The 25,123-nt window shown below is 41.5% G+C and overlaps 1 protein-coding gene across 2 annotated transcripts; it reads right to left on the bottom strand.

The window, feature by feature from the left end:
* Positions 1–1,660: 1,660 nt before the first annotated feature.
* Positions 1,661–24,952, bottom strand: LOC113406782 (fibrinogen-like protein 1). Of its 2 annotated transcripts, none has more exons than XM_026653479.1 (8): positions 24,824–24,952; positions 15,797–15,881; positions 11,431–11,641; positions 10,327–10,486; positions 7,091–7,188; positions 6,918–7,006; positions 2,765–2,955; positions 1,661–2,145 (listed from the first exon to the last, which is right to left on the bottom strand). In XM_026653479.1, the coding sequence occupies exons 1-8, from the start codon at positions 24,847–24,849 to the stop codon at positions 1,965–1,967; spliced, it is 1,041 nt and encodes a 346-aa protein (XP_026509264.1). In that variant the 5' UTR covers positions 24,850–24,952; the 3' UTR covers positions 1,661–1,964. The 2 variants fall into 2 exon arrangements, with proteins under 2 accessions (XP_026509264.1, XP_026509265.1); XM_026653480.1 differs by lacking the exon at positions 24,824–24,952 and adding an exon at positions 18,091–18,118.
* Positions 24,953–25,123: the final 171 nt, after the last annotated feature.

Below are 25,123 nucleotides of genomic sequence, written 5' to 3'. Positions count from 1 at the left end.
GTGCCAAGAGCTGCACTGTTATAGGGTTGTACCATATGGTAAATCAGGATTGGTAGGAGCCACCAGGTTAGCACTGATTTCTTCTGGTAACTTTTCATTTAACAAAATGCTCTAGGTAGATAATTATGGCCTTGCGGTAAGGCTTACTGGTGTGAAGTACAGATAAAGTGAGTAGGATGAGAGGAAGTTCTGGTGTTGGACTCCACTCCACTCCCTTTGGTGACAAGCAAGACTATTATTCCAGAGACATAGGTGTGGTTCTCATTTCTCATGGGTATGTGCTACCACTTGGACTGAGGGCATTCATGCATTCTTCCTAGGCTGCAGACCCTGAGACTGTCTCTCACTGGTGCACTGGCACAGTGGGAGCAAAAGTGGACATCAGTCAGCATTTAAACCATTTTGTCTACACTCAAAAGAGGTGTAATAGAGAGCAAGATTTGATCCTTGTTTCTCTGGGCAGATGAGCCATCAGGAAGCAGAGCATGTAAAATTTCACACTGAACATCCAGCTTTCCCAATGTTGCTTGATTCAAGAAAATTAAGCATGCCTTACAGGCCCTGAAAATGTTACTAGAACCAGTGATAAAAGTGTGAGCGAAATGTCTTGGAGCATCATCTCTCACAACCATTTCTGACTTTCCATCCAAATCTTTGTCCATCTCCCAGTATTGTTTAAGAACAGAAACAATGTAAATTTCCATGATTTTTAATTCACACGTGTATGAATATATAATACAAATTACAATGTGTATTTATCTAAAGGAAAAGTAAAATAAATTGAAAAGAACGACTAATTTAAAAGAGCATATTTATAATACACAAAGTGTAGGCTCATTTTACAGCATGGATGTTAAAGGATCTATGTCAAGCCCAAATCTTTTGTTACTAACAACAAATTATCGGAAGAGAATTAATTGTTGGCATTACATTTCTTGTTGTTATTCTATTCTCATTCATTTGTGCTGTACACTTTTCTCATTTCACTTGGCTAATATAACGAAGTGGAAGTGAACAGTGAACTAGAAGAGAACTTTCTAGTTCTCATTCACTAGCACAAAGTCGTCTGGTACAGAACAATGACAAGAACATATAAATAAACAAATTGTAACTGAAATAAAAAATTCCCCAGAATATTTGCATTCATATTAGGCTTTGCAAAGTTAGGTGACCAGATGTCCTGATTTTATAGGGACAGTCCCGATTTTTGGGTCTTTTTCTTGTATAGGCTCCTATTAACCCCCACCTCCTGTCCCGATTTTTCACACTTGCTGTCTGGTCACCCTATGCAAAGTCCACTTCAAAACAAAATCTAAATCTGGGGCCTAGATCTAGCTGACAGCTTTAAGGGCCAAATCCTTATCCCTCTGTTTGTTCTATTTTTGTGTTCTTATATTGCTTACCACATTCACTGACCATTGAAATCAAGGTGAGAAGAATTTGGCCATTATAAGATACAAATGGCTAAGAGGAGTAAGGGCCTGATTCTGCAAGGTGCAGAGAGTTTCCTGCAGGGCCACCCAGAGGATTCAGGGGGCCTGGGGCAAAGCAATTTCAGGGGCCCCTTCCATAAAAAATGTTGCAATACTATAGAATACTATATTCTCGTGGGGGCCCCTGCGGGGCCCAGGGCCTGGGGCGAATTGCCCCCCCCCCCGGGCGGCCCTGGTTTCCTGTGAACTGCTGAGTACTCTCATCTCCACTGAAGATCATTGGAAAACAAACTTGTGGTGTTTCCAATGGTTTTACCAAGAATGAGAGACCCTTACATCCTCCATTAGACCATATGATAGGCATATTCTACTACCCTGGGGGTGAATCCTCAACTAATATAAACTGATCAAACGACAATTACTACAGTGCAGCTGTGCTGATTTACACCAGCTGAGGGTTTGGCCCTTGATTTCTAAAATCCTTTCTATCCTATACTCTCTCTGTCTCCAATGATGCGGATTCTAGCTGTCCTAGCTGCTTTCACCATTTCCACTCCCTACGTCGACAAAAGATGGAAGCCTGATTTTCATGGCTGTGTATTTCAGGGAGTACCAGAACCCATGCCAGGTTGACCAAACCACTCCATTGTCATGGCGTCCGGTGTAGTTTCCTGTTTTATAATATTGTCCATTGAGATTCGCTGCGTGGCATCTTGTAGGGATGAAAGGGGGGGGGGGGGGGGGGGAGACTCCGTTTAAAGTGAGAAGGCATTGCATCATTACAGCAAAATACAATGTATTTTTATCCATATACATTTGAATTCAATGGGTCTATGCCAGTTTACACCTGATGAGGGCCTGGTTTATAAGGGCTTAATATGAAACAAAAGGCTTAGTCTTGCACACTGTCCACATGCAGAACTATTGACTTCAGTGTGCATTCCCTGCACAGAGGGCCTGTGAGACCAGACTCAGTAATTGCTAACGTACCAGTAATACCCACCAATGAAATATAACATAAAGGAAATATAATTATGGCCAACTGTGATAGAAAGCTCAAAAATGAATCACCCCAAACTAGAGAAATGCCCTTAACATACACTCTAACTGCCAGTTGAGCCTGTTTGTGGCTAGGAATTGTTTCCTTCAGGCCCTTGGTGCACAGGGCATTTCTCTTATGCTTTTATTATGGAAGTCATCGTGAAAGCTATTTAAACCTCTCTGCCTTGAATGGTAATGAAAAAACAGACTGTTGCTGCACACCCACCCACAGCCTTAGTCCCATGTGCAACACTCTTTGAGTATTGGATACTGTCAACTTCTTCCCATACCTGTTAAACCACCAGCCACACTTATTCTCTTGTGCACAGTTGCCTGCTAGGAATCTGTCATGATCCTTGTCTGATGTGGAGAATGGCATCCCACTGTGTGATGCTGACCACTGCTCTTCAAAGTTACTCCCGCCAAACAGAGCATCACCAGCGTTACCAGAATAGGTGCCAACCCATAACCTGTAATTGTCCTGCAAGAGTTAAATGTAAACATTTCTCTGTTATCAGCAGCCTTTTATTTCTTTTTTAAAGCTCATAATTGTTTTCTGCAATATGCTGTGGGCCAAATTAATCCCTGGTATAACTCCACCGAAGTCAGAAATGATTTTGGCCTTATGCTTTTTGATATTAGCCCTGGGCCAAAACCCCATCTAATCTACCAAATATACTGCCAAGTTGCTCTCCTGCTACTAAAGGCTACAAGTATTATTCTCTTTCAACACCTACATGATACAAATTGGCTGATCCTGGCAGCAATACCTAGAAATTAGAAGAGTGGCTCGAGGGGCAATGGTGGTGAAATACCCCAGACTTGTCATCTTGGAAGATTTCAACATACACATTGACAAAGGTTGCAGATGCAAAAGTCCAAAAATTCATCTCCTCTCTTGCCTCCCTAGGACTTTCACAGATCATCTCTGGTCCAGCCTCACAGCTGGTCACGCTCTGGACCTGATTTGCAGCCTAGATGTCAAGATAGAGGACATCACAACCCAGCCACTCTTTTGGACGACCCATCACCTCATTAGGGCAGTGGCCAGAGAAATTTCCAGCATCTAGCCAACAAGAAAGACCAGTGAGTGTGATTTGACCATAAAAACTCATGGACTCCAACAAATTGCAAAGCTTGCTGAAGGACAACAGCACCCCACCCACAGCAACCCACCCACAGCATGAGGTGTCAAGGACCTGGTGAATCATTACAATTCTACACTGGCCTTGGCCACTGTTACGCTGGCTCCTATGCAGCCCCTTCCTCCCCATTGCCCACACAGATCTCCTTGGTTTTCTGATACCTTGCAGTGGTTGAAGAGGGGCAGAAACTTGAGTGCTGGTGATGGAAAACAAAGGCTGATTCAGACAGGATGAAACAACAAATTCCTCAAAGCCTAAGACATGTTGCGCTCCTCATCAGTACCCGGTCCAGGGAACCTAATGATCCAACCAGCGGACCAAATTCAGTAATGAATCCTGATCACATGCCACCCGAGGCACGTTACACATATGCTAAGAAGATCAGGCCAAGAGAATCTTCCTATCAGTCTCCATTGAGTCTGCCAAATCCTGCCCCATGGAGTCATCCAGGGTGATAAACCTCTTAGTCAGTCAGTCCTGAGTGCCTATAGCCTGCATCAAAACAGAGCACCAAGTATAGCAAAAATCTATCATCCTACTTCTCTGAAAAGATCATGCACATTCAGGAAGGCGTCTTAAACAGTATGGATCTGCTCTGCCTATACCCACCAACCAACAGCCCTTCTGCATTCCCAGAGTTCAGTACATTCTCTCCTGAAGAAGTTATGGACACCCTAAAGTAGTCTTGACCCAAGACTTGTGGATCTGACCCAGGCCCCTTCTGGCTTGTGAGAGAAAATCATGAACAATTGGTGCCACTCCTGAATGAAATAGTGTCTCATTTAGAGAAAGAATCTTCTCTTCCTCCTTCAAACACAAGATAGTCTAACCAACATTGAAGAAACTCACCCCAGATACTTCAGTCCTAGCCAACACCCGGTATCAAAGCTCCCATTCCTGAACAAGCTCACAGAGAAGGGTTCAAAAAAGAATAAGATAATTTCATGGAGGATAGGTCCATCAATGACTATTAGCCAAGATGGTCAGAGGTGCTCCGAGCATTCCTAAACCACCGATTGACAGAAACTGGGACTGGAAGACAGGGGATTGATGCACTCAATAATTGCCATGTTCTGATCATTCCCTCTGTCACTGGCTACTGTCAGAAGATAGGATAGATGGACCACTGGTCTGATACAGTATGGCCATTCTTATTCTCTTAAGCTAGCAAAAGGCCAACTACAAGCTCATCTAATGGAAGCTAACATTCTAGATCCAGCACAGTCTGGTTTCAGGCCAGGACCCGGAATCAAAACCACCTTAGTGGAACAGATGGATAATCTCCTGCTGTCGATGGATAGAACACATATCTATTCCCATCCTTCTGGACCTCTGCGCAGCATTCAACACATGAGATTCTGCTGACTTGCCTGCGAGAGATGGCCGGGGTCCAGGGTAATGTGCTAAAATGGTTTGAGTCTTTCCTGAGAGGACACACCAAAGAGTAGTGATGGGAAACTGCACTCATTGATTTGTGTTATGCTGATAGTATGCTCAACATTTTACTGCACCTCCATCACTAGACCACTCACTTGTACAATCCCACAGGGATCAGTTCTCTCTCCAGTCCTATTCAACATCTTCATGGACTCAAGTGCCAGCAATATGCATATGACTCACAGCTCTATCTATCCTTCACCACATACGACCACACCATCAAGATGCTCCAGTGCTTGGATGAGATCAGCTCTTGGATGAAAAACAGTTGGCTGAAGCTAAACCCATGCAAGACAGGTGATGCTGGTGGGCAGAATTAAGCATTCTGAAGAGTTTTGAGCCATGATGTAATCTCCATTGGTTGAAGATACACACCCACAACTGGTCAATTCAGTCTATAGGAGTCTAGCAAAATCCATTAATAATGCTTTCTACCATCTCCACTTGGGTAGAAACTCCATCCCGTCCTGGCAGATAAAGACCTGGCCTCAGTTGTTCAGACCTTCACCACCTCTTGGCTGAATTACAGCAATGCAATATACCTGTTCATGAAGCCTTCAGCACTTGGAAACTTAAATTAATTCAGAACACTGCAGTGCATTTCCTCGGCACACCGACTACCAAGATCATAGCAGACCTGTCCTCCATTCTCTACCCTGGCTTCTAACAGGAGTTCAAATTAAGTTCAAGGTCTTGATCCTTATGTTCAAAGTGCTCCAAGGTGTGGGCCCAGTATACTTAAAAGATCATATAATGCTCCAGGACAAAAACTGTGGTCTGCAACTATGCTCCTTTGGCACAACAGAACTCTCAATAATAAGAGTAAAGCTTGTCTGTGTGGGAGACAGAGCCTTCTCCATGGGCCAGTCCAAGACTGTGGAATGAACTCCTCCAGGAACTATGGAGCATCACAAACCTCACCACCTTTCACTCCAACTGCCAGGCACATCTCTTTGATCTTGCCCTCTCTAACATAAATGCACAAAATCAGGTATATTTATATAAAAAAATAAACAGAACCCAAAAATACCCAACAACCACATCCTACCAAACCAAATCACTCCACTGAACATGCTTCTCCCTCTGGGGGGAGGATGGGAGAACAAACAACCCATGATATATGTGTGGCCACGTCGCATACTGCACCACTGGAAAGTGCTCAGATACTACAGTGATGAACACAGTAGTCCCGGAACGAGACTGATAATAGATGTGTAATAACTGTAGGTTTTTTCTTTCATAACATTTGCTTTTACCACTGATTGAAATGGAGTTGTCCAAAACTTCCATAACAAAACTTGAAATATCAAACTCCAACAAAATTTGGAGTGAACTTTGGCCTATTTCAGGTTTTCAGGTGTGAACCATGTAAAATGTTATGTTTTCATATTCTGACCCCAAACCAGACAAAACTTGGCAGTTTTGGTTGAATTTTGCTTTGAGTTTCTGAAATCATTCAAATCTGAATCCCAAACAAAACTCACAGGGTACAAACCTATATGAAATTAACCTTAAAGAAAGATGCACAATTGAGATGAATCAATGCCCCACATCTGAATACCTCCAAGCTCTGGAAAATTTCATCTTCTGATCTGCTATCAAGCTTATCTGCTGTCCCTTCTCTCTGTAATGGGCCAAATCAAAATACTGAATCTAACTGCAACTGAACTTTTCAAAAGTTCACATTTAGGCTCTTTGTGGCTTGGTCCTGTCTCTAGTTGATATGGACCCCTGTGAACAAAATGGATGAGTTTTGCAGAACTTTATTATTAAGATCTCAGCAGGACTCAAGCAGAAGTACTGAAAGTTAAATAGAACTCCCTGCAATAACAAACAAATCACTGTTGTCTCCATTTCTTACCTGCTCATTCTTGATCTGAAAGTTTTCATAGATTGCATATCGTCTTTCTCCATGCCAGTCCATCAGGTCAATTTTTAGTGAGTTTTCCTCTGGATTATAATGCAGTATCTTGTTAGATTAGTACTTCACAATGCAACTAGTAAGAAGTTGTGCAGATAGAATAATACCCTTACCTCTAGCCAGCAGATCATAAATGTGCTCATTGCCTAGCCAGTATTCGTCATTCTTGCTCTGGAACTGTCCAAATCCTTGTTTGTAATCAGCCCATTTCCTGAAGTGAGATACAACTATCAATTTCAGCCCTCTATGTAGAATGCTGAAATTAGGGAGTTTGTATCTGACAATCTCAGTCACCCTATTATTGCAAAATCTCCTGACAAGTGAATCTTTGGCTTTATCTATAGAAACATTTTTCTTACGTATCCTATTCAAAGCATAAGAGACAAGACAGATTTATAGCAGCTCATTACAAATAAATACTAAACAATGTTGACTGCTTTACATATTACTCTCTCTCACTCGCTTGCAGTGGGTTCAATCCTGCTAACACTGCCAGGTGCAGTGCTTGCAGAAGCAGGTCAAAAGTTACTGGACAAATGGAATGCAGGAGATGTCCTAGATTTGTCTTTTAGTAAAGCAGCTGACACTGAACCTCGCAAAATCTTAATTAAGTAATTAATTCAAATTGTCTCCTTACAAGTTACAAGAATTCTGCCTTACACTCTTAAGCACCCTGCAAACTCAGGACTACTATGCAATATAATAATGAACTGAAAACTGGCTAAAAAGCTGCAAACAAAAGGTAGTGATAATGTCTCAAGTTATTATTATTAATCACATTTATTATGGCAGTGCCTCAGGGCCAATCAAAATTGGGTCCCCATTGTGCTAGGCACCAAACAAAAAGAAAGTAGTAGACAGGCCCTGCCCTGGAGAGTTTATAATCTAAATAGACAAGACAGTCAGACACAGGGTAGTGGAAGAGGTAGAACACACAAATGGGGTGATCAGTGTGATGGTGGCAAATGGCATGTTAATCCCACTTTTTTAGGGGGGGTGGTAAATGGGCTGAGTTAGGAGAGGATCAGCAAAGTGGAAAGAAAAGGGATGGGGGAGTCAAGGGGACAGGGCAGGGGAGAAGAGGGTAAGAGAGGCAGGTGAGGAGACAGAGGGGAAAGGGGGAATGTTGGAGCCCACAACCAATCAGCACAGGGCAGAGAAAGTTGGAGTACATTCCACAGTATTGGTCCCAGCTTTGGCTACTTCTGGTCCCACCAGTGGGAGTCTCTGGCCACTTGACAAGGAGGAGGGGAAGCACTGCCTGGATCCTAGTACCCCAAGCGTGTGTATATGTGGAGTGTCTCCCTGCACAGTTCTTGGTCTGGAGGTGGAACTGGCTGGGGGAGAGGTGGCCCTGTCTGGGCCTCATTTTACCCCCCTTCCCCAAAGTGCAAAAGTCTCTGCTTTGGTGGGGATATGGGTGGAATACATTGGCCTGTATTGTATCCATATCCCATTTCAAACCCATGTGTAATTTGCTGTCCACTGTCACCCCTATTTGTCTTGCAGCATCACTGCTTGCCTGTCCTGTCCCTCCCTTCAAATATATGTGTTTTGAATTATTTTTCATCAGATTACGTAGGCTGTATTTTTCCAAGATGAATCTTCTTCTGTTACGTTCTGCCCCTGGTTTTTTTCTCTCTAGATTCCTCTGTGTTATTTCTATATCCCCATTAGTATTCAAAGATCCTTCCAATTTAGTATGCTTTTCAGATTTCATTAACATACTGTTTAGTAGAGCTGGACAATTTTTTTTCAGCCAATAATTTATTCTCTGAAAAATGCAGTTTTGGATTGAATTTGGCGAATAGATTTGGCAAAAATAAAAATGGAGGGAAAAAATTCTGAAAAAGTCAAAATGTTTCATTTCTGCATTATCAATATGAAACATTCTGACTTTTCATTTTGAAATGACATTTAATTTGACATTTAACTAGATTTATCTTAAAAAAGAGGATGGGTTAAAAACCCCCAAACCTAAACAAAATATTTTGTTTTAGGACAAAATAATCATTCATTCATACTCTCTTCTCCCCCCAAAAAATTAGTTTTTCATTTTGTTTTTCATTTCATTTTGTCAAGAAAAAACAAAAAATTTTAATTTGTGTCAATCGGAATGAAAATGTTTTCAGATATTTTGGTTCAGGCACTGAACCAAAAACTCAGTTATCCCTAGCTCTACTGTTTATTTCCTCTTCCACATCATGAATGAGGACATTAAATAAGACTGATCAAAAAACCAGTCAATGGACCAGATTGTCAGGTTGAAAGTGGCAGGAGGAGGCTTTTTGTGTAGAAATCTCCATGTAAAAGTCATCTTCCTGTCGCTTTCAGCCAAGACAATCTGGACCAGTCTTATTTAGCATCTTCGTTAACATTCTGGAAGAGGGAGTAAATAGTACACTAAGCCTTAATAGTTTTCATGATATGAGAGAGGATATATCGTTTAATCGGTTGATAGCAGATGGTGGCAGAATCAAAATCCTTACCAGATAATGAAATGTCTCCTATCATAATAACCAAAAAGACTTAAACAGACAAAGACCAACCAATGAAAAAGTGTCAGAACTTCACTCTAACTTGTGATTGAAAGAAATTATTAAAAAGGGCCGATCCTGCCAGCCCTTACTCCCATAGGTTGTCCTTATTTGTGCAAATAGTTCTAATCAATAAGGACTAGAACTGAGTGAATTTTTTTCAACAAATTATTTTCCATTGAAAAGTGCAATTTTTGGTCCCTGAAACTATTATTTGAATTTGGGTTGAATTTGACAAATTAGGATTTGGTAGAAAACACTTTTTTTTAATGAATTGAAATGTTCTGTTTCAACTTTTAGAGTCCAAACAGCATTTTGATTTCAAATTTGGCCAATTTCAAAAACAAATATCACACAATAAAAAGGGTGAAGTGCACCTGAAACAGCTGAATCAAAACAAAAACTAGGTAAAAAATTAATGTGGAGACAGCCCCAATGTTTCGATCGACTCAAAACAAATTGAAAAATTGGAAAACAATAATTCTGAGTTGAGTTGAAATGTTTGTCAATTCAAAATCATATTTTTTGTGTTCTTCAATTGGATGAAAAATTATGAAATTTTATTTTTTTTTGTTCGAATCGAATCAGATTTTTTTTCCAGATTTTGTGGTTCAGCCCCTGAACAAAAAACCTCATTGTTCACTCATATCTACTAATGATTAAACACGTGAGTGCACATTTGTAAGATTGGAGCCTAAAATAGCAGCCTTTGATAGTAAGGTGCCATCAGAGGTTGGACGGAATTTAAAAATCACAGCAGTCCTTAAAAGAATAATTTAAATCCCCACTGAAATATTAACCACAGCACATACCTGTTGAAATTCTCTTTGCCATTACTGCGTCGCTGTATTACAGTCCATCCCCCTCCATCAGACATGTCACAATACACCAGGAAAGGTTCTCGGTCTGCTCTGGGCCTGATCCGGTAGTATCCATTTTCGATTTTTCTGCTGTTAAACACTGCAGAGCAATCTGAGCAAAATAGTATTGCTTCATAAAACAGTGGTCATGGAAGAGCAAATAGCTGACCGTAGTCAAGAGAAATCATCCATAGAAGTTTGTCTTAGGACAATGATTTCTGGCTCTTCTGTATGGTCCCACCCTGGCTGGGCTGGGGGTTGAATTTGTAAAACAATGTTTAAATATGGTTCTAGCAAAAATTGTAACACCAGCCAGGATGCATCTAGATTAGCAAATTCGGGACCCATCTTTTGCAGCCCCACCAATGGTAATAGCAGTAGAAGCTGTAGTGCAGAAAGGACTCAGAAGAGTTTATCACCGTCATCTCAACCTAAGACAGCATTAACTTAGATTCTTCCCCTATTCTGTGCTGTGAAATCCTCAGCTCCCATTGAAGTCCCTGAAATCAGGCAACTGATTTAAGAGTTGAAATCAGGATTTCAGACTCTAATTTAGGTCCCCTAGTTTTGAAAATTTTAGCCTAGGGCGAAAAGGTTTGATGTTGTGACAATTGCAAAGCAATATCATTCTGTCATTGCGTGCTTCTGCAGTATTGATCTGTTGCACAACAGAAACTGTGCCCATGGACCATTGTGCCAGGTGCTGTACAAAAACATAGTGAAATACAGTCCTTGCCCCAAAGAGTGGATGAGACAGGCAGAGTGTAGGTGAGGAAGAGAAGTGCAGGGAAATAAAGTGACGTGCCCGAGATGACGCACCAGGTCAGTGGCCTTGGGCCATGGATCTACCCTTAGCCCTCCTATGCATATAATAGATAGTACATATTTTAGATTAAGCATTTTTAAAGTTATAAACTTCCTGCACTGATTTTGTTAAGGGAAGTGGATAAGATATAAATATGCCTATCTGTTTATAAATGGAACGTTGCAGCAAGAAATAAATATTTCGATATGCTGAAGTGACAGTGTCTATTATATTCTTCTGCAACATCCTACCTTGATCGTAGACTATCAAGTTTCCACTAGTTGTGGGTAAAAGGATTTCAGGCTGTATGCTCCTCCTGGCTGAGAAGATCTTGCTCTTTGTTCCATGATAGTTGTTCCCCAAGATGTCCTTCAGCTGTAATTCACACAACTGAAGCAAGTCTTGGAGCAGTTTTAGCCTCTGTTGTAATTTAGTGTTGTCTATCAGGCAGATGTCCTTATCCTAAGGGGGAAAAAAGAGGCATGACGTAATTAAAGTGGTAACAACAGAGAGGAAGTCTGTAGCTTTTAATGATCCAAACACATACATCTATCTTGAGGAGGCAAGGGGATTCAAATTTTAAAAAATCTAACTGGGTAAAGAGGCCTATTATTTTTTGACTCTAAATCATTACAGCACAGCCTACATGGCAGATGAATTGAGCCCAACGGGGAAGAGTTTTTTGTGCTGATTTTGGCAAAGAGATTCCAGCAGTGCAGCATTAACTAACTGGACCATCAGAAAGTGACTTTGGACAACTGGTGCTCAACTCTGCTATCTTTTAATGAAATCAGTGGACTTATTTGCAGAGTGGCAAAATCTGGATCTTACATTGCAGCCCCATTGGTCCTGTAAGGATGCAGAATTCTCAGACCTCTTATTGTAAAAGTGAAAGATAAAGGGACAGAATCCACTCACAGTTACTCTGGTATAAATCTGCAGTAACTCCATTGAAATCAGTAGTTCCACAGAAATCAGTGGAGTTACTAAAGATTTACACGGGCATCACTGAAAGCAGAACTCACTAGGAAAAACATTTTTGGTGAGAATCAAACCAGAAGCTTGTATTGCTATATTCCTTAAGAAAAAGTCTTAGCCAACTAAAGTGGCAACAGAGTCTTATTACGTGGATTTGCATAGCCTGAAGTTTGCATGGAGTAGTGGGCTTGAATGACTCTAAAAATGCCAAGTGAAGCTGAGTCTAGTTTTGTTTCAAAGCTATGCCAAGCCTTTAGATTTCATCTGAAACCATACATTGATTTAGGTGGGCTAAAACCTTGACCCAGACTCACGTCACAGAAACCACCACAGAAACCTATTGATGTTGTTGATGACAGAACTACCTTCCTACCACTACCAAAAATGGTTGCTCCAAGTCAGGGCTGAGGCAGAGTGGGGAAGTTTATCCTACCCACTGGGTGCACAAACAGAGTGTTTAAGCCTCCAGTGACATTAATACCCTCTAAGTTCCTGATGTGCCGTCTAGATATCACAAAAGTTTATGAAAAAAATGAATGGTCTAGAGAAGGTAGATCAGGAGTTTCTGCTCTCTTTGTCCCATAACACAAGAACAAGGGGACCTTCAATGAAATTAAAAGATGACCAATTCAAAACTGATAAAAGGAAATTATTTTCCTCCTGTAATTAGACCTCAGAACTCACTGCCCCAGGAAGTCATTGAGCCCAAGAATGTAACAAGATTCAAAAAGGGACTAGAGATTGATATGGATGTTAAGACTATTCAGTGTTAGTGCTAACAACATTATGGAAGGGATATTAAACCTCACGCTTCAGGGCGTAAGCCAATCTCTAACAATTTGAGATCAGGATGAGACCTAATGTGTGTGTGTGGGCAGGGCTGGCTTTAGGAAATGTGGGACCCGATTCGAACAGTTTCGACGGGGCCCTGACAGGGATGACTAAAAAAAAAAACCACGTAAAAAAAACACGTGGGGCTTGTACTCACCGGGCCGCGCTCCTAGTCTTTGGTGGCGGGTCCTTCACTCACTCCGGGTCTTCGGCGGCACTGAAGGACCCGCCGCCAAAGTGCCGCCAAAAACCCGGAGCGCTGCTGGGTGAGTAAAAATTAAAAAGGCGCCTCTAGCCAGGGAAGGGATTCTCTGCCACTTGCCCCCCACTCTGGGCGGCCCTGCCACTGGGCGCGGGGCCCTCTTAGGTGTGGGGCCCGATTCGGGGGAATTGGTGGAATTGGCCTAAAGCCGGCCCTGTGTGTGGGCGGGCAGATCACCCCACATCTGCCTGCTGCAGGGTTCTTACACTTTCCTCTGAAGCATCTGCCACTGGTCACTATCTGAGACAGGGACCTGATGGACCTTGGGTCTGATCCAGTCTGGCAATTCCTGTTTCCTATGTAAATTCTCACTCCTGCCACTGGAGAAGCCAGTGGCCGGTCAGTGTCGGGAAGAACCGACAGTTGCTGGCCAACTGTCCTTTCAGAGAATTCCAGGCATGTAAATATGGACTATGAGCTGGACGACAGAGTAATATGCTCCCCCTGTTGACATTGCCTTGAGTAAGAGACAGCAAGTTGTTCCGGGACCGTCTGTGAGGTGACATTTACTATTTTGTAAGGAAAATTTACTATACACAAAGGTCAAATGTAGAGGCCGGCTACGCTCAGGTGCTTTCTTGTTTTCCTTATTATTCACATTGCAGTTGTACCCAACAGGGGTCAGGTGCCATCCAAAAACAGAAGCAGCCAAAGGGCCTGGCCCAAACAGTGAACAGTCTAGGAAGACAAAGGACATGAGCACTTTTTAATTTGCCAGCTAACAGTTTGTTTGTGCCAGTCTTAAGTATGGAATGCAGGTGGGGTCGTGAATTTAGTGCTAGTCTGGGACAGCCTTTCTGTGGGTTTATTGAAAGCAGGTTGTGAGTACTTAAGGCCCGTATACCACATTTGGAAAGAAAGCCATTGGGTTAATAAGTCACTCCTTATTGTGGTCTGTAGGAACGTAACTTGTCCCTTACACTTACCCAGAGACTGCCTGGGCTACCTGTAGCTGTGCTCTCCCCCTCCTGCCTTTTTACCCCCAGTGGGGGGAAAAAGAAGTAATCAGTTTGCTCCAGTTGGTTTTCTCTGTTTCTTCCCTGACCACAGAGCTGTTGTTTATTCTTCATAAGGCTATTTTCACACTATCCTCAGTAATATCAAGTCAACTTAGCTTATGAAAACAAGCTGTGGTTACTTGTGCCTATTCCAACAGGCTTCAGTTCCAAAATGGGGATTTAAGGATGAGTTAGAGCCAATAGTGTACGCGTGGAAAGGCAGCATGACAGAGACACAATGTGTTACTCATTTAGATTTTTCTCTCATATTATCATAAAAATGGAAATTTTGACAGTTATTATTTTAAATGCATTTGTTTTCCCTGTGTGTGTAAAGACTACTCAAGCGAGTAAGGGCATGCAGGACTAGGCCTGACGTTTTTCTGGAGCACCTTCATAGCACCTTCCAGGATCAGTTCTGATAGCTTTAGTCAGGTTGAATAGTACTTTTCTCCAGACGCAGGGCCACTGAGGCTGCCCATGTAATGAAATACCATTCTGCCTGAGTAAGGGGTTCTGAATCTGACCCTAAATGTTATAGAAAGTTAGCTCAAGAAAGGCTCCTCTAAGAAAACACATTTAAAATATTAATGGCCAAACGTTTGTATCATAACAAACTAGGTGAGAAAGTACATTCCATATAAATAACATGCATTTGTCTTTATTGTGGAAAAATCAAAGTCAATGGGAGTTGTGGCAACTCATAGGACTGAGCACTTTGTTAGCGGAAATGCTCTGGTATCAGATAGTGCTTCCCATTCAAAGCACCTTCCATCTCAAAGCAGTTTCCAAAGAGTTAGCTTCACTAGCCCCCTGTCTCTGAGGTAGGGGGTATTGTTATCCCAATTTTGCACTCAGTTAAATTGAGCCACAAAGAAGTGAAGTGATTTGCCTGAGGTCATACGGAGAGTACAGGCATGGCAGAGGCACGAAGAGACTGCAGATCTGACAATGCTATTCTGTAACCTTATGGCCATCCTTCCTCTCCAGCTACCTTTGTGGAATTTGATTGCTTGGCACGCTGAGAAAAACACTACAAATAAATCACGAAATGGGAGTTGCAGGTGCTTCGCACCTCTCATGCCTGGGCCCCAAAAGAGCTATTTGCAAATCTCATCCACAAAACTATTCCTCCCTGTGCTTTCAAATACATCCTGAAGACCATCTTCCACTAGTGATGCCTACAAGAAACTAACTGGCTGATTTGTAGCACGGTTGTAGGCATAGTCTATAAATCTTACAATACAATGTCCCCATACACACCAACCAACCACAATGAAACCCAACCCCCTATATTATGTAAACACTCTTATTATCTGGATGCAGCCAATTCTCACCTGACTGTTTTACCTGCATGCTGCAATACCTTCTCCTCCACTCCTACATCCCTCTGTCTGATTTATCTTTTTAGGAAGTGAATTATTTAGGAGAGGGGCCATGGGTTTTTTTGTGTTTTTGCTGTACCGAGCACACTGTGGATGCTCCTGGAAACAATAAATAGTAATCAGCTAACAGGGATGATACAAACTATAGTCAAGTGATACCTACCGAAAGTCTAGGTGCAGGTGAACACAAGCTCACAAGCAGAAGTAGCAACAGCAACCAGGATCTCATTGTAATCATTTCATGTGGCCTGAGGAGAATAATGAATTTACTGTACTACGTGCTTATTTAACTCCACCAAAAACACAACCACAATGAAGTCCTCTATAAGTGCGACAGGACTTATTAAAGAAGGTACATGAAATGACATGGAGTACAAAATGAAAAGAAGATGCATCTTAAAAAGGGCTGGGACTCTCTGGTTCAGACACAGTGCCATGGGGAGACTTAAGTTTGGGTTCCTAGCTCCGTGCCTCCCTGACGGGATGAATGACACTCTAGCAAGCCCCTCTGGCTCCCACAGACAGGCACATGCACCATTTACAGTGCATGTTATTTTACTGGTAATAGCTCTTTATAGAGTGCCTTACAAACTAGTTGGCTGAAATCTTGTAGTCAGGCAAAACTTTCATTAACTTCACTGGTTTTTGCTGGAGTAAAGACTGCAAGATTTGGCCTTATATTCCGTATACACTTCACCCACCACTGAAATGCAGTTCAGCTCTGAGGTGGGGGCAGCAGTCAGGCAAGCAACTGGTGCACCTTCCTGCCGAAGGGTGCGGGGAAGGATACATTTGGGCAGGGCCCCAGGGGTGAAGCCTCAGCTCCGACAAAATGTGCCAAGGCTGTTCAGTTACCACACTGAGCAGACAAGACAGTGTGGTAACTAAAGTCTCATCTGAAATAAATATAAACAGATTAAAGTCAAGCACACAGAGTTGAACATGAGTCAAATGGCAAAACTGTCCACAATATTTTGCATAACAATATTTTGTATAAATAAAAAAGTAAATGTGCAAAAACAACAAAAAACCCAATCCCTCCTCCAACATCTTAAACCCCATAGTTTCCCACAACTGTGGAAATTTAAATTGATAAAAATTGGGGGGAAAATGCTTAACACCCATAATTTTGCACAATTGTGAAAATTTAAATAAATAAAATAAATGCTTAAAAATAAACATTACTATTATTCATCGAAATTATAAAAACATACAAATAAAATTTTGCCAAGCCTAAAAATATATTTGGAATCTCTTGCATTAAACAGTTGCTCAAAACCTAATCATTTTGCTTGATTGTTACCTAATGCTAATCCTACTTGTTCTGAGTATGAGGAGACTAAAATCATGTTTATATCAATGATGTTCCTTAAAAGGGAAAGGTTCCATCTCCATGCCTCATTATTCACATTATTTAACTGTAAAATGCAATAAAGAATTATTTATTTAAGCATTTAAATGAATCACTGAAGCTAACTTTCCCCATGGGTGTTCCCCTACAAATTTAATACAGCCATGCTAATTACAATAAATTCCATAAGATAGTATGAATGCAGACTTTTGGACTCAGTGTTTATTTGCACTGTTGTTTAATCTGGTTTATGTCTAAAAATATAGAAAACAGAAATTTGAATGCCAAAGGACAGGAAATCTGAACTGGAGAGTAGAAAACAAGGATATTAAGCAAGACTGTAGTATACTGAAGCCTCAGAAGGGTTGTGGTTGTGTAACTAACCTCAAAATGGGAAGATCGGGTTTTCTAGTTAACAAAAACAAGAAGGTTTGTAATGAATGGAGCAAAAAATAATAGAGACAGGCCACTCCCTCTGCATTATGGCCAAATAATTAATATTTATTTTCAGGAGAATAGGAGGAATTCTCCATTTTACAAGGCAATTGTTTGGTCACTCGAGAGGATAGCTAATGAGGCCAAATGACATGTCATTCAGTCTCTGCATAGCCCCCATATTATTACAGAAAACAATTCTATTACAAAAGTGCAATAATACCATTTTATTAATAAAAATAGCATTCCCCTTTCTCCTCTAACAGATCAGCACTCTTCACCCATTTCTCGGCCACAAATATTATTTATTATCAAATTAATGCTTTTCCTTCAGCTTTGGAGGTAGCCCTGTTTTAATAGCCAGTTTTTTAAACTATGAAATTAAATGAACAAAACTTCTTCTCCTCCCTTTTTTCTTTCTGGCTTCTACCCTGCAGAGTGCTTCACTTCCTTCCCCAGCCTTCACTGACTTTGAAAAGCCCAGATCCTCAAAGGTATTTAGACTCCTAACTTCCATTGAAATCAGTGGGAGTTAAGTGCCTAAATACCTTTGTGAATCTGGGCCAAAGAGGCTAAGCTAATGGTTCCCAGATGTTGAATTATTAGCATTCCTGATTTTTCATCTGTTAACAATCTCTCTTTTTAGTTAGATCTAGTCAGCCAATACTTACAATTGCTGTTCTCGCCTATCGCTTGTTGATGTCAATGGGGCTGCCTGGGTGTAACCGAGAGCACAATCTTAAGAGTTACACATGACCCAACTCCTTTTAAAAACATACACACAAATAAAGGCCACCATCTTGCAAGTACGTAAGCAAATGCTTAACTCTACATATGTGAGTAGGCCCTTTGGAGCCAATTAAACTATTCCTGTGTATAAATAAGTGCATAAGTGCTTGCAGGATTAGGGTTTAATATCCCACCCCTTCCTGAAGGACTCTCCAAACCCTTCACAGAACCCAAAAGTCTCTGATCTTTGTACTTTCTCCCCTGTCTGCGCACGGCTCCCATCTCTGCTAGCCTGACAATTGGCTTGGGACCCACAATCAGATGCCCTCACAGAGGATCTTATTGTGCTTCCACCAGACTCTTGGTTTGGTCTCTATATTAGGTTTTTAAAAGCTGCCATTTATTAGCCCTGGGACAAATCGTGACCTCCTTGTTGACTTTTAACCCCCTCCTTACTGAGGCAAAACTCATGCAGAAGCATGAGACTAGCCTAGACTGGGTAGATAAGTCATGTTTGAAAACATATTAACTCTTCCCTATGCAGGAGTCTATGGTTGATCACGATCAGCTAATAGGCTTTTAAACATGACCTGCCCTGCCTACACTAGGTGCCAAGGCTCAGACTCTCAAAAGGGTTTATGATTCTATCTCTCATTGAAATCAATGGGAGTTAAGCACCTAAATACCATTGAGGATCTGGGCCCAAGTCATGTTTATAATCATATTAGTTAAGACATTTTCAGACATGACTCATTTTCCCAGTTTAGACCAAACCTTAGGGATAGCAGAGATGTTAGGCAAGGACCTGGTGTGGTGTGGAGATCATGTGAGGCAGATGTAGCAGAACAGTGTGTCTGTGTACAGCTCCATTTGGCTTCTACTTAAAAATAATTGAGTCATCCTAAGTAAATATGAACATTGCGTGTTCTCTAATGATATCTCCTCACAGATGTTGAAATCCCTTGACAGCACATTTACAAAAGCATTTTCTTTTCCAGGAATATGCATGGCGGATACGTGAACTGCAATATTAATTCCCATTCAGCTTTTTAGAACTAGGTCAGATTCACTCTTTGTAAAATGTTGGGCACTACAGTCATATTGTCTGCAAATATTAACTGTTTTACACATTGCCCCCATTTTTACACCACTTCCAGGGGGACCCAGAAGAACCAGGTGTTCCTAGCTCTGCCACTGACCTCCTGGGTGACCACGGATAAGTCACTTCACCTCTCTGGGCCTCAGTTTTCCCCTCTGTAAAATGGGGATAATGATACCGCCCTCTTTAGTAAAGTGCTTTGAGATCTATGGCTAAAAAGTGCTACGTAAAGCACTGCACAGTTTTTTGGAGGTATGTATTATTATTGGTACTTGTAAATATATCCACCGTATCTTGCATGCTTGATTTGTTGCTAGTAAACTGGATTTTCATGAACTTCATGTGACAGGTCCCCCCCCGGGGTGCCACCTGGAACTGAGGTACAGCTGAGCCCTCTGTCTCACTCTGGTTCTCTCTTGCACTGTGACGTTGTGACAAGCTGCAAAGCCCTCCAAGCTTACACTCACACCAACATCCACACGCAGGGACCACACCCATCTGTGTTCATGAATGCTCTGGCCAGCCACTCATGAACCCATAATAGAGAAGCTACAGCCAAAATACTCCCAGCTCCCCAGCCTAAGACCCCAGAGCTGTACCACCCTGCCCTGGTCAACACCCGGCTAGTATGAATTTATTACCCAGTCCGCCACTTCTACAAAGGACAGTGAACGTGCACCAACTCTTGCTCATGAGCTGAGATTTATCCCCTTTGCACTTCATACAACACACAGTGTTTTAGATAAAATATGAAATAGATTTATTAACTACCGAAGGATAGCTTTTAAGCAATTATAAGGGATAGCAAACAGATCAAAGTAGATTACCATAAGAAATAAAACAAACGCAAACTAAGCCTACAATATTAGATAGGATGAATCATAGTTTCTCACCCTGACTGATCATACAAACAGTCTACCAAGTTTCCATACACAGGCTAGAAATCCCTTTAGCCTGGGACCAGCACTTCATCCCCACACCCAGTTCAATCCTTTTCCTCCGATACTTTCAGGTGTGTTGTTGTAGGGAGAGTGAGGTCCCCTCATGATGTCATTTCTCCCTTTTATATCTTCTTCCAACTTGCTGGAAAGTTCTTTTGCTGTGACCTGGGTCAAACAGTTCCCATTGTGTAGTGCTATCTCTGAGAGGTTTCTATTGTACACAGTTCCTGGGATAATCCTTGTGCTTGTGTGTATTTCCTCAATAAGCCATAAACATTGTTTGGCCTTTTTATTGTTGTACCTGAAAGGCAGCTTGTGGGTGTTCTCAACAGGGCTGCCCAGAGGATTCAGGGGGCCTGGGGCAGAGCAATTTCGGGGGCCCCTTCCATAAAAAAAAGTTGCAATACTATAGAATACTATATTCTCGTGGGGGCCCTGCGGGGCCCGGGGCAAATTGCCCCACTTGCCCCTCCCTCTGGGCGGCCCTAGTTCTCAACCTCACAACATGTTTCAGTAGCACATACATAGCCAAACCTCGTAACTTCACATACAACGGTAGCACATACAATCGAATGAGATATTAATGTCTAGCAGATCAAGATTTTTACAATGATACCTCACAAGGCACACTTTGTACAAAACATATCCTAATTACATGACAGTGGTGAATAAGGGGGTGCCAGGGTGTCACACTGCAATTAGGACCGATTCACTTAAAGTGGTCCCTGAATATGCAGAGGAGTATATAGCCAAGGCATCACAAAGCTCTTTGAGGCATATATTGGAGAACCCCATTTGAGGCTTCAGAGAAATTAGCTCCAGCAGCAAGTCCTGGTGAACCCATTTTTAATTCTGCCCTTGATTCCAATGATCAAGGATTTTTTTAAAAAAGATAAAATCAATAAAAATCAGTAAAAATTGGAAGCTGTGATTTTAAGCTATTAAAAACCAAAATGTATACATTAGAGGCCCACAGCTTGCTAAAAAGGAATAGCCAGAATAATTTAAGCACAAAGGAAAAGTAGTGGTAGGAGAAAGGTGCTACGTTACAATATTTCAATAATGTTCAAAAGGGTAAACACAGATCACTCTGACAGTTTAGCTACTGTGTATGTAGCATATGTGACTCTAATGGGTTGTTGTCACAAATTTAACTAGAGTGTAAGTACCTCAGGGGAAGGATCATGGACCTGGTTCTGATCTCACTTACATCAGGGAAAATCAGGAGTAGCTGCATTGAAATAATAGATTCATAGATTATAAGGGACCATTGTGCTCATATAGTCTAACCTCCAGACCATAGGCCTTGGAACTAGAGCATATATTTTAGAAAAACATCCAATCTTGATTTAAAAATTCACAGTGATGTAGAATCCACCACAACCCTTGGTAAGTTGTTCCATTGGTTAACTACCTTCACTGTTAAAAGTGTACACCTTATGTAGAGTCTGAATTTACCTACCTTCAACTTCCAGCCATTGGACTGTGTTATACCTTTGTGTCTACATTGAAGAGTTCTCGATTATCAAATTTCTGCTCCCTATTTACCACTCCCCCAAACTTTGTATCATCTGCAAACTTTATCAGTGATGATTTTATGTTTTACTCCAGGCCACTGATAAAAATGTTAAACAGTGTAGGGCTAAGAACTGATCCCTGTGGGACCCCATTGGAAACACAACCGCTTGATGATGATTTGCCACTTACAGTTTCATTTTGAGACCTATCCAGTGATGTAACAAGGCCCCAGAGGGCCCTGGTGCAAGAATAGGTTAAGGGCCCCTTTTCTGATTCCAGAATCTAAAATTTTGCTTATGTCCAACATCCCAGCTCCAACCTCCCCTCCCCCCCACCCAATATTCCCCATTCCCTTATAAACCCCACAACTCACCCCACCAGCCTCAACATCCCCCACTCACCCCAACCGCTTACCCCACAGTCCCCCAACACTTCCTACTCACCCCATAGCCTACCAACAACTTGCTCTCAGCCCCTCACCCACTGTCTTCTGGACCTTCCTGGCCACTCACTGGCACCCCCCAGCTAACTGCTCCACTCCCATCCCGGCTAGGATGGCTCTGCCTGATCCTCACTGCCCAGAGGCGCCGCTCACTCCCATTGCCCATCCTGTGTGCACAAGGAGTGGGCCAAATTCAAGTGGAGAATGGTATTGCAACCCAGCACATGAGTTGCAGCACTGCTCAGATTTGGCTCAGCCCCCCTCCATCTGGCAGAGAAGTGGCAGGGCCAAATATGATTGAGTGGCATTGAATGAGTGGCATCACAGCAGGTACAGCATACCCCCACAATCTTGTGGGCCATGGCACAACTGCGCCACTTGCACCATTGGAGCTACACACTGCACTTAAGTTAGCCAGCTTCTAATCCATTTAATGCATGCCAGGCTGATTTTGTATCTTGCTAGTTTCTTAATCAAAATGTTGTGTGGTACCAAGACAAATGCCTTACAGATGTCTAAATATATTACATCAACATATTGCCTTTATCAACCAAACTTGTAATCTCGTGAAAAAAAGATACTAAATTAGTTTGACAAAATCTATTTTCCATAAGCCCATGTTGATTGACATTAATTATATTAATTTAATTATTTAATAATCAAGTTCTTGTATCAACTGTTCCACCATTTTGCTTGAGGTCAACATCAGGCTGACATGCCTATAATTACCTGGGTCATCCCATTTACCCTTTTTATATACTGGCACAACATTAGCTTTCTTCCAGTCATGTGGAACTTCCCCACTGCTTCAAAACATTGAAAATTAACAATAATGATACAGTGAGGTCCTTGGCCAGGTCTTTTAAAACTCTCAGATACAAATTATCCTGACCTGCTGATTTTAAAATGTAGAACATTAGTAGCTGTTTTTTAACATTCTCCTGAGTTACTGTTGGAATCGTGAGTGTAAATCTGGGGAACAGGGGGCATTGTCTCCCCAAACTGCAAGCCTCAGGCAGGCGCAGAATTTGCTCCTACCCCTTCTCCCCCCATGGTTCTGTTGGGCTGATTGGAACTGCCTTCCCAAATATAGAAGTGAAACTACGCCTATGGAAAGTGTTTTATCATCATCATATAATAGGAAAACATCATCCCACTTTTTCCCAAGTACAGAACAGAAATATTGAACGCTTCTGCCTTTTCTGCATTATCATTTCTGTCTAGTAATGGACCACTGTCAATTCACACTGCTGAAAACGGCTTTGAGATCAGAACTAGACTCATGTCTTTTTAAATGGCTGTAAAGCAGTACTGCCAACCCCAGGAGGAATTGGACCTCCAAAAATAATAAGATCAGCATAAAAATCTCATTTAGAACCCTCAGAACTAAACATTTGTGGTTCTATTTATTTGCCTTCAACTTTCTGACCCTTTAGGATACACTTGGGTCATAGTTTTAAGCCTTCCTCCACAAACGTGAAGGTTAGATACGTACTTTTATTTAAAAAATGAAAGCTAAGATTCTAATATAATCACTTGCCTTCAGGAGCTGGGGCTTTAAGAAAATACACCAAGGCTCTTGAGTCTCATGATGAACCATGAGAGCTGGCAACACTGGTAAAGCACAGACAGTGCTGTACATTTAGTAATAATAAAAGTACTAATAATTAGAATTAGGCCCAAGCCACAAAAGTCAGTTCTGGATACAATGAAAAGTCAGAGATGTTCTGATCTCAGATTTTGGTTCAAGCCCACTTCTATTATGTAGGAAGCATATCTGGCTGGTTTATGGCTCCTTTATGCCCGCAGAACTGGTGTAAAGGGCAACAGAGAATCAGACCCAAAGGCCTTTCAAGTTGTCCCCTTGCTCTTGCTACTTGTATATTCTGAGCACAATGATTCTTGGGAAAAATCAGCATCTCAATTGAGCCATGCATCGCAAAACATCAAATTCCTATTTTGTTACACAAGGAATACAGAACAGGGGAAATCAAGCTACTGCATTCAATCACTCCTCTAAATAGTTTCCTTCTGATCCCAAATACATTCCACACACATAATCCCCTGCTGAAATGAATCCATATTGTGTGTCCACGAGAACTGTAGGATCAATCCCTTAGAAAAAAAATAAAAAACTACCACATGTAAAAATGTTCATCACCAAAAGGGTAAATGTAAAAGCTCCTCCTCATCTTCTCATCATCATCTTGCTAGTTTCCAGAAATGTCCAGCTGTTTCTTCAACATATTTATTTATTTAATTCATTTGTTTTATTGACCTTACGTAAGTTACAATTTACTACTTATTGATCTTAATAGTGGCATATTCCATATGTTCATTACACTTAGCCAGGACTTGGTCTGTTTCCCTCCCCTCTTCAGTCTCATACGTACCTCTCCGCTTTAATTCATGGCTGCAACAATCCTAATCCAATGTATCAAACCAAATGAAACCCAACAGAATCAAGGTTTTGTTGTTTGTTTAGTACTGGAATTTGTGAAAAGTTTAAGGAATTTAAGTTATCAGGTATAAATATAATAACTATAATGCAGAGAGCCAGTTTTCATATGAAGATCATTTACTAGGACTAAGCAAAAGGAAAACTGTCTGAGAAAGGGGGGAAAACACATTTTAAAAGATATAATTACGGGTTACAGGTGTAAAATATACCTTACCTTCCATTTGTTTCAGTTCCATGCATAAAAGTGCTCCAAATTCTAAGTATTCATCAAAGGGGTTTTGTTTCGTTTTTAGAAAACAATGATTCCTGCAATTTCATCACTGAGAAATTTACAACTAAACAAACAAACTCAAACACTGTGACCACCTCTTGGACAAGACTTACTAAAGCACACTGTGAGCTCCCTCTGCTGGGCCATGCAGCTGCAGTGAACACTGCTTTGGGAGTTGTGCTGAAATCATGAGTGATGTTGAGACACAAAAGGAAGGCTATTTTTTAATGACAAATCATTGCA

This window comes from Terrapene carolina, unplaced genomic scaffold (genome assembly GCF_002925995.2).
Source record: "Terrapene carolina triunguis isolate 2854851 unplaced genomic scaffold, T_m_triunguis-2.0 Scaffold139, whole genome shotgun sequence".
In the NCBI taxonomy this organism is placed as follows: Eukaryota; Metazoa; Chordata; order Testudines; family Emydidae; genus Terrapene; species Terrapene triunguis.
Note: the sequence above shows the minus strand (reverse complement) of the source record. Positions and strands in the feature narration are given on the sequence as shown.

Coding starts and splice junctions, on each gene's coding strand:
- LOC113406782 (XM_026653479.1), bottom strand. CDS start 24,849: ATGCATGGAACTGAAACAAATGGAAG. Junction 7,007..7,090: donor TTATGATCTGCTGGCTAGAG/GTAAGGGTATTA, acceptor ATTATAATCCAG/AGGAAAACTCACTAAAAATT. Junction 2,956..6,917: donor TTCAGATCAAGAATGAGCAG/GTAAGAAATGGA, acceptor TAACTCTTGCAG/GACAATTACAGGTTATGGGT.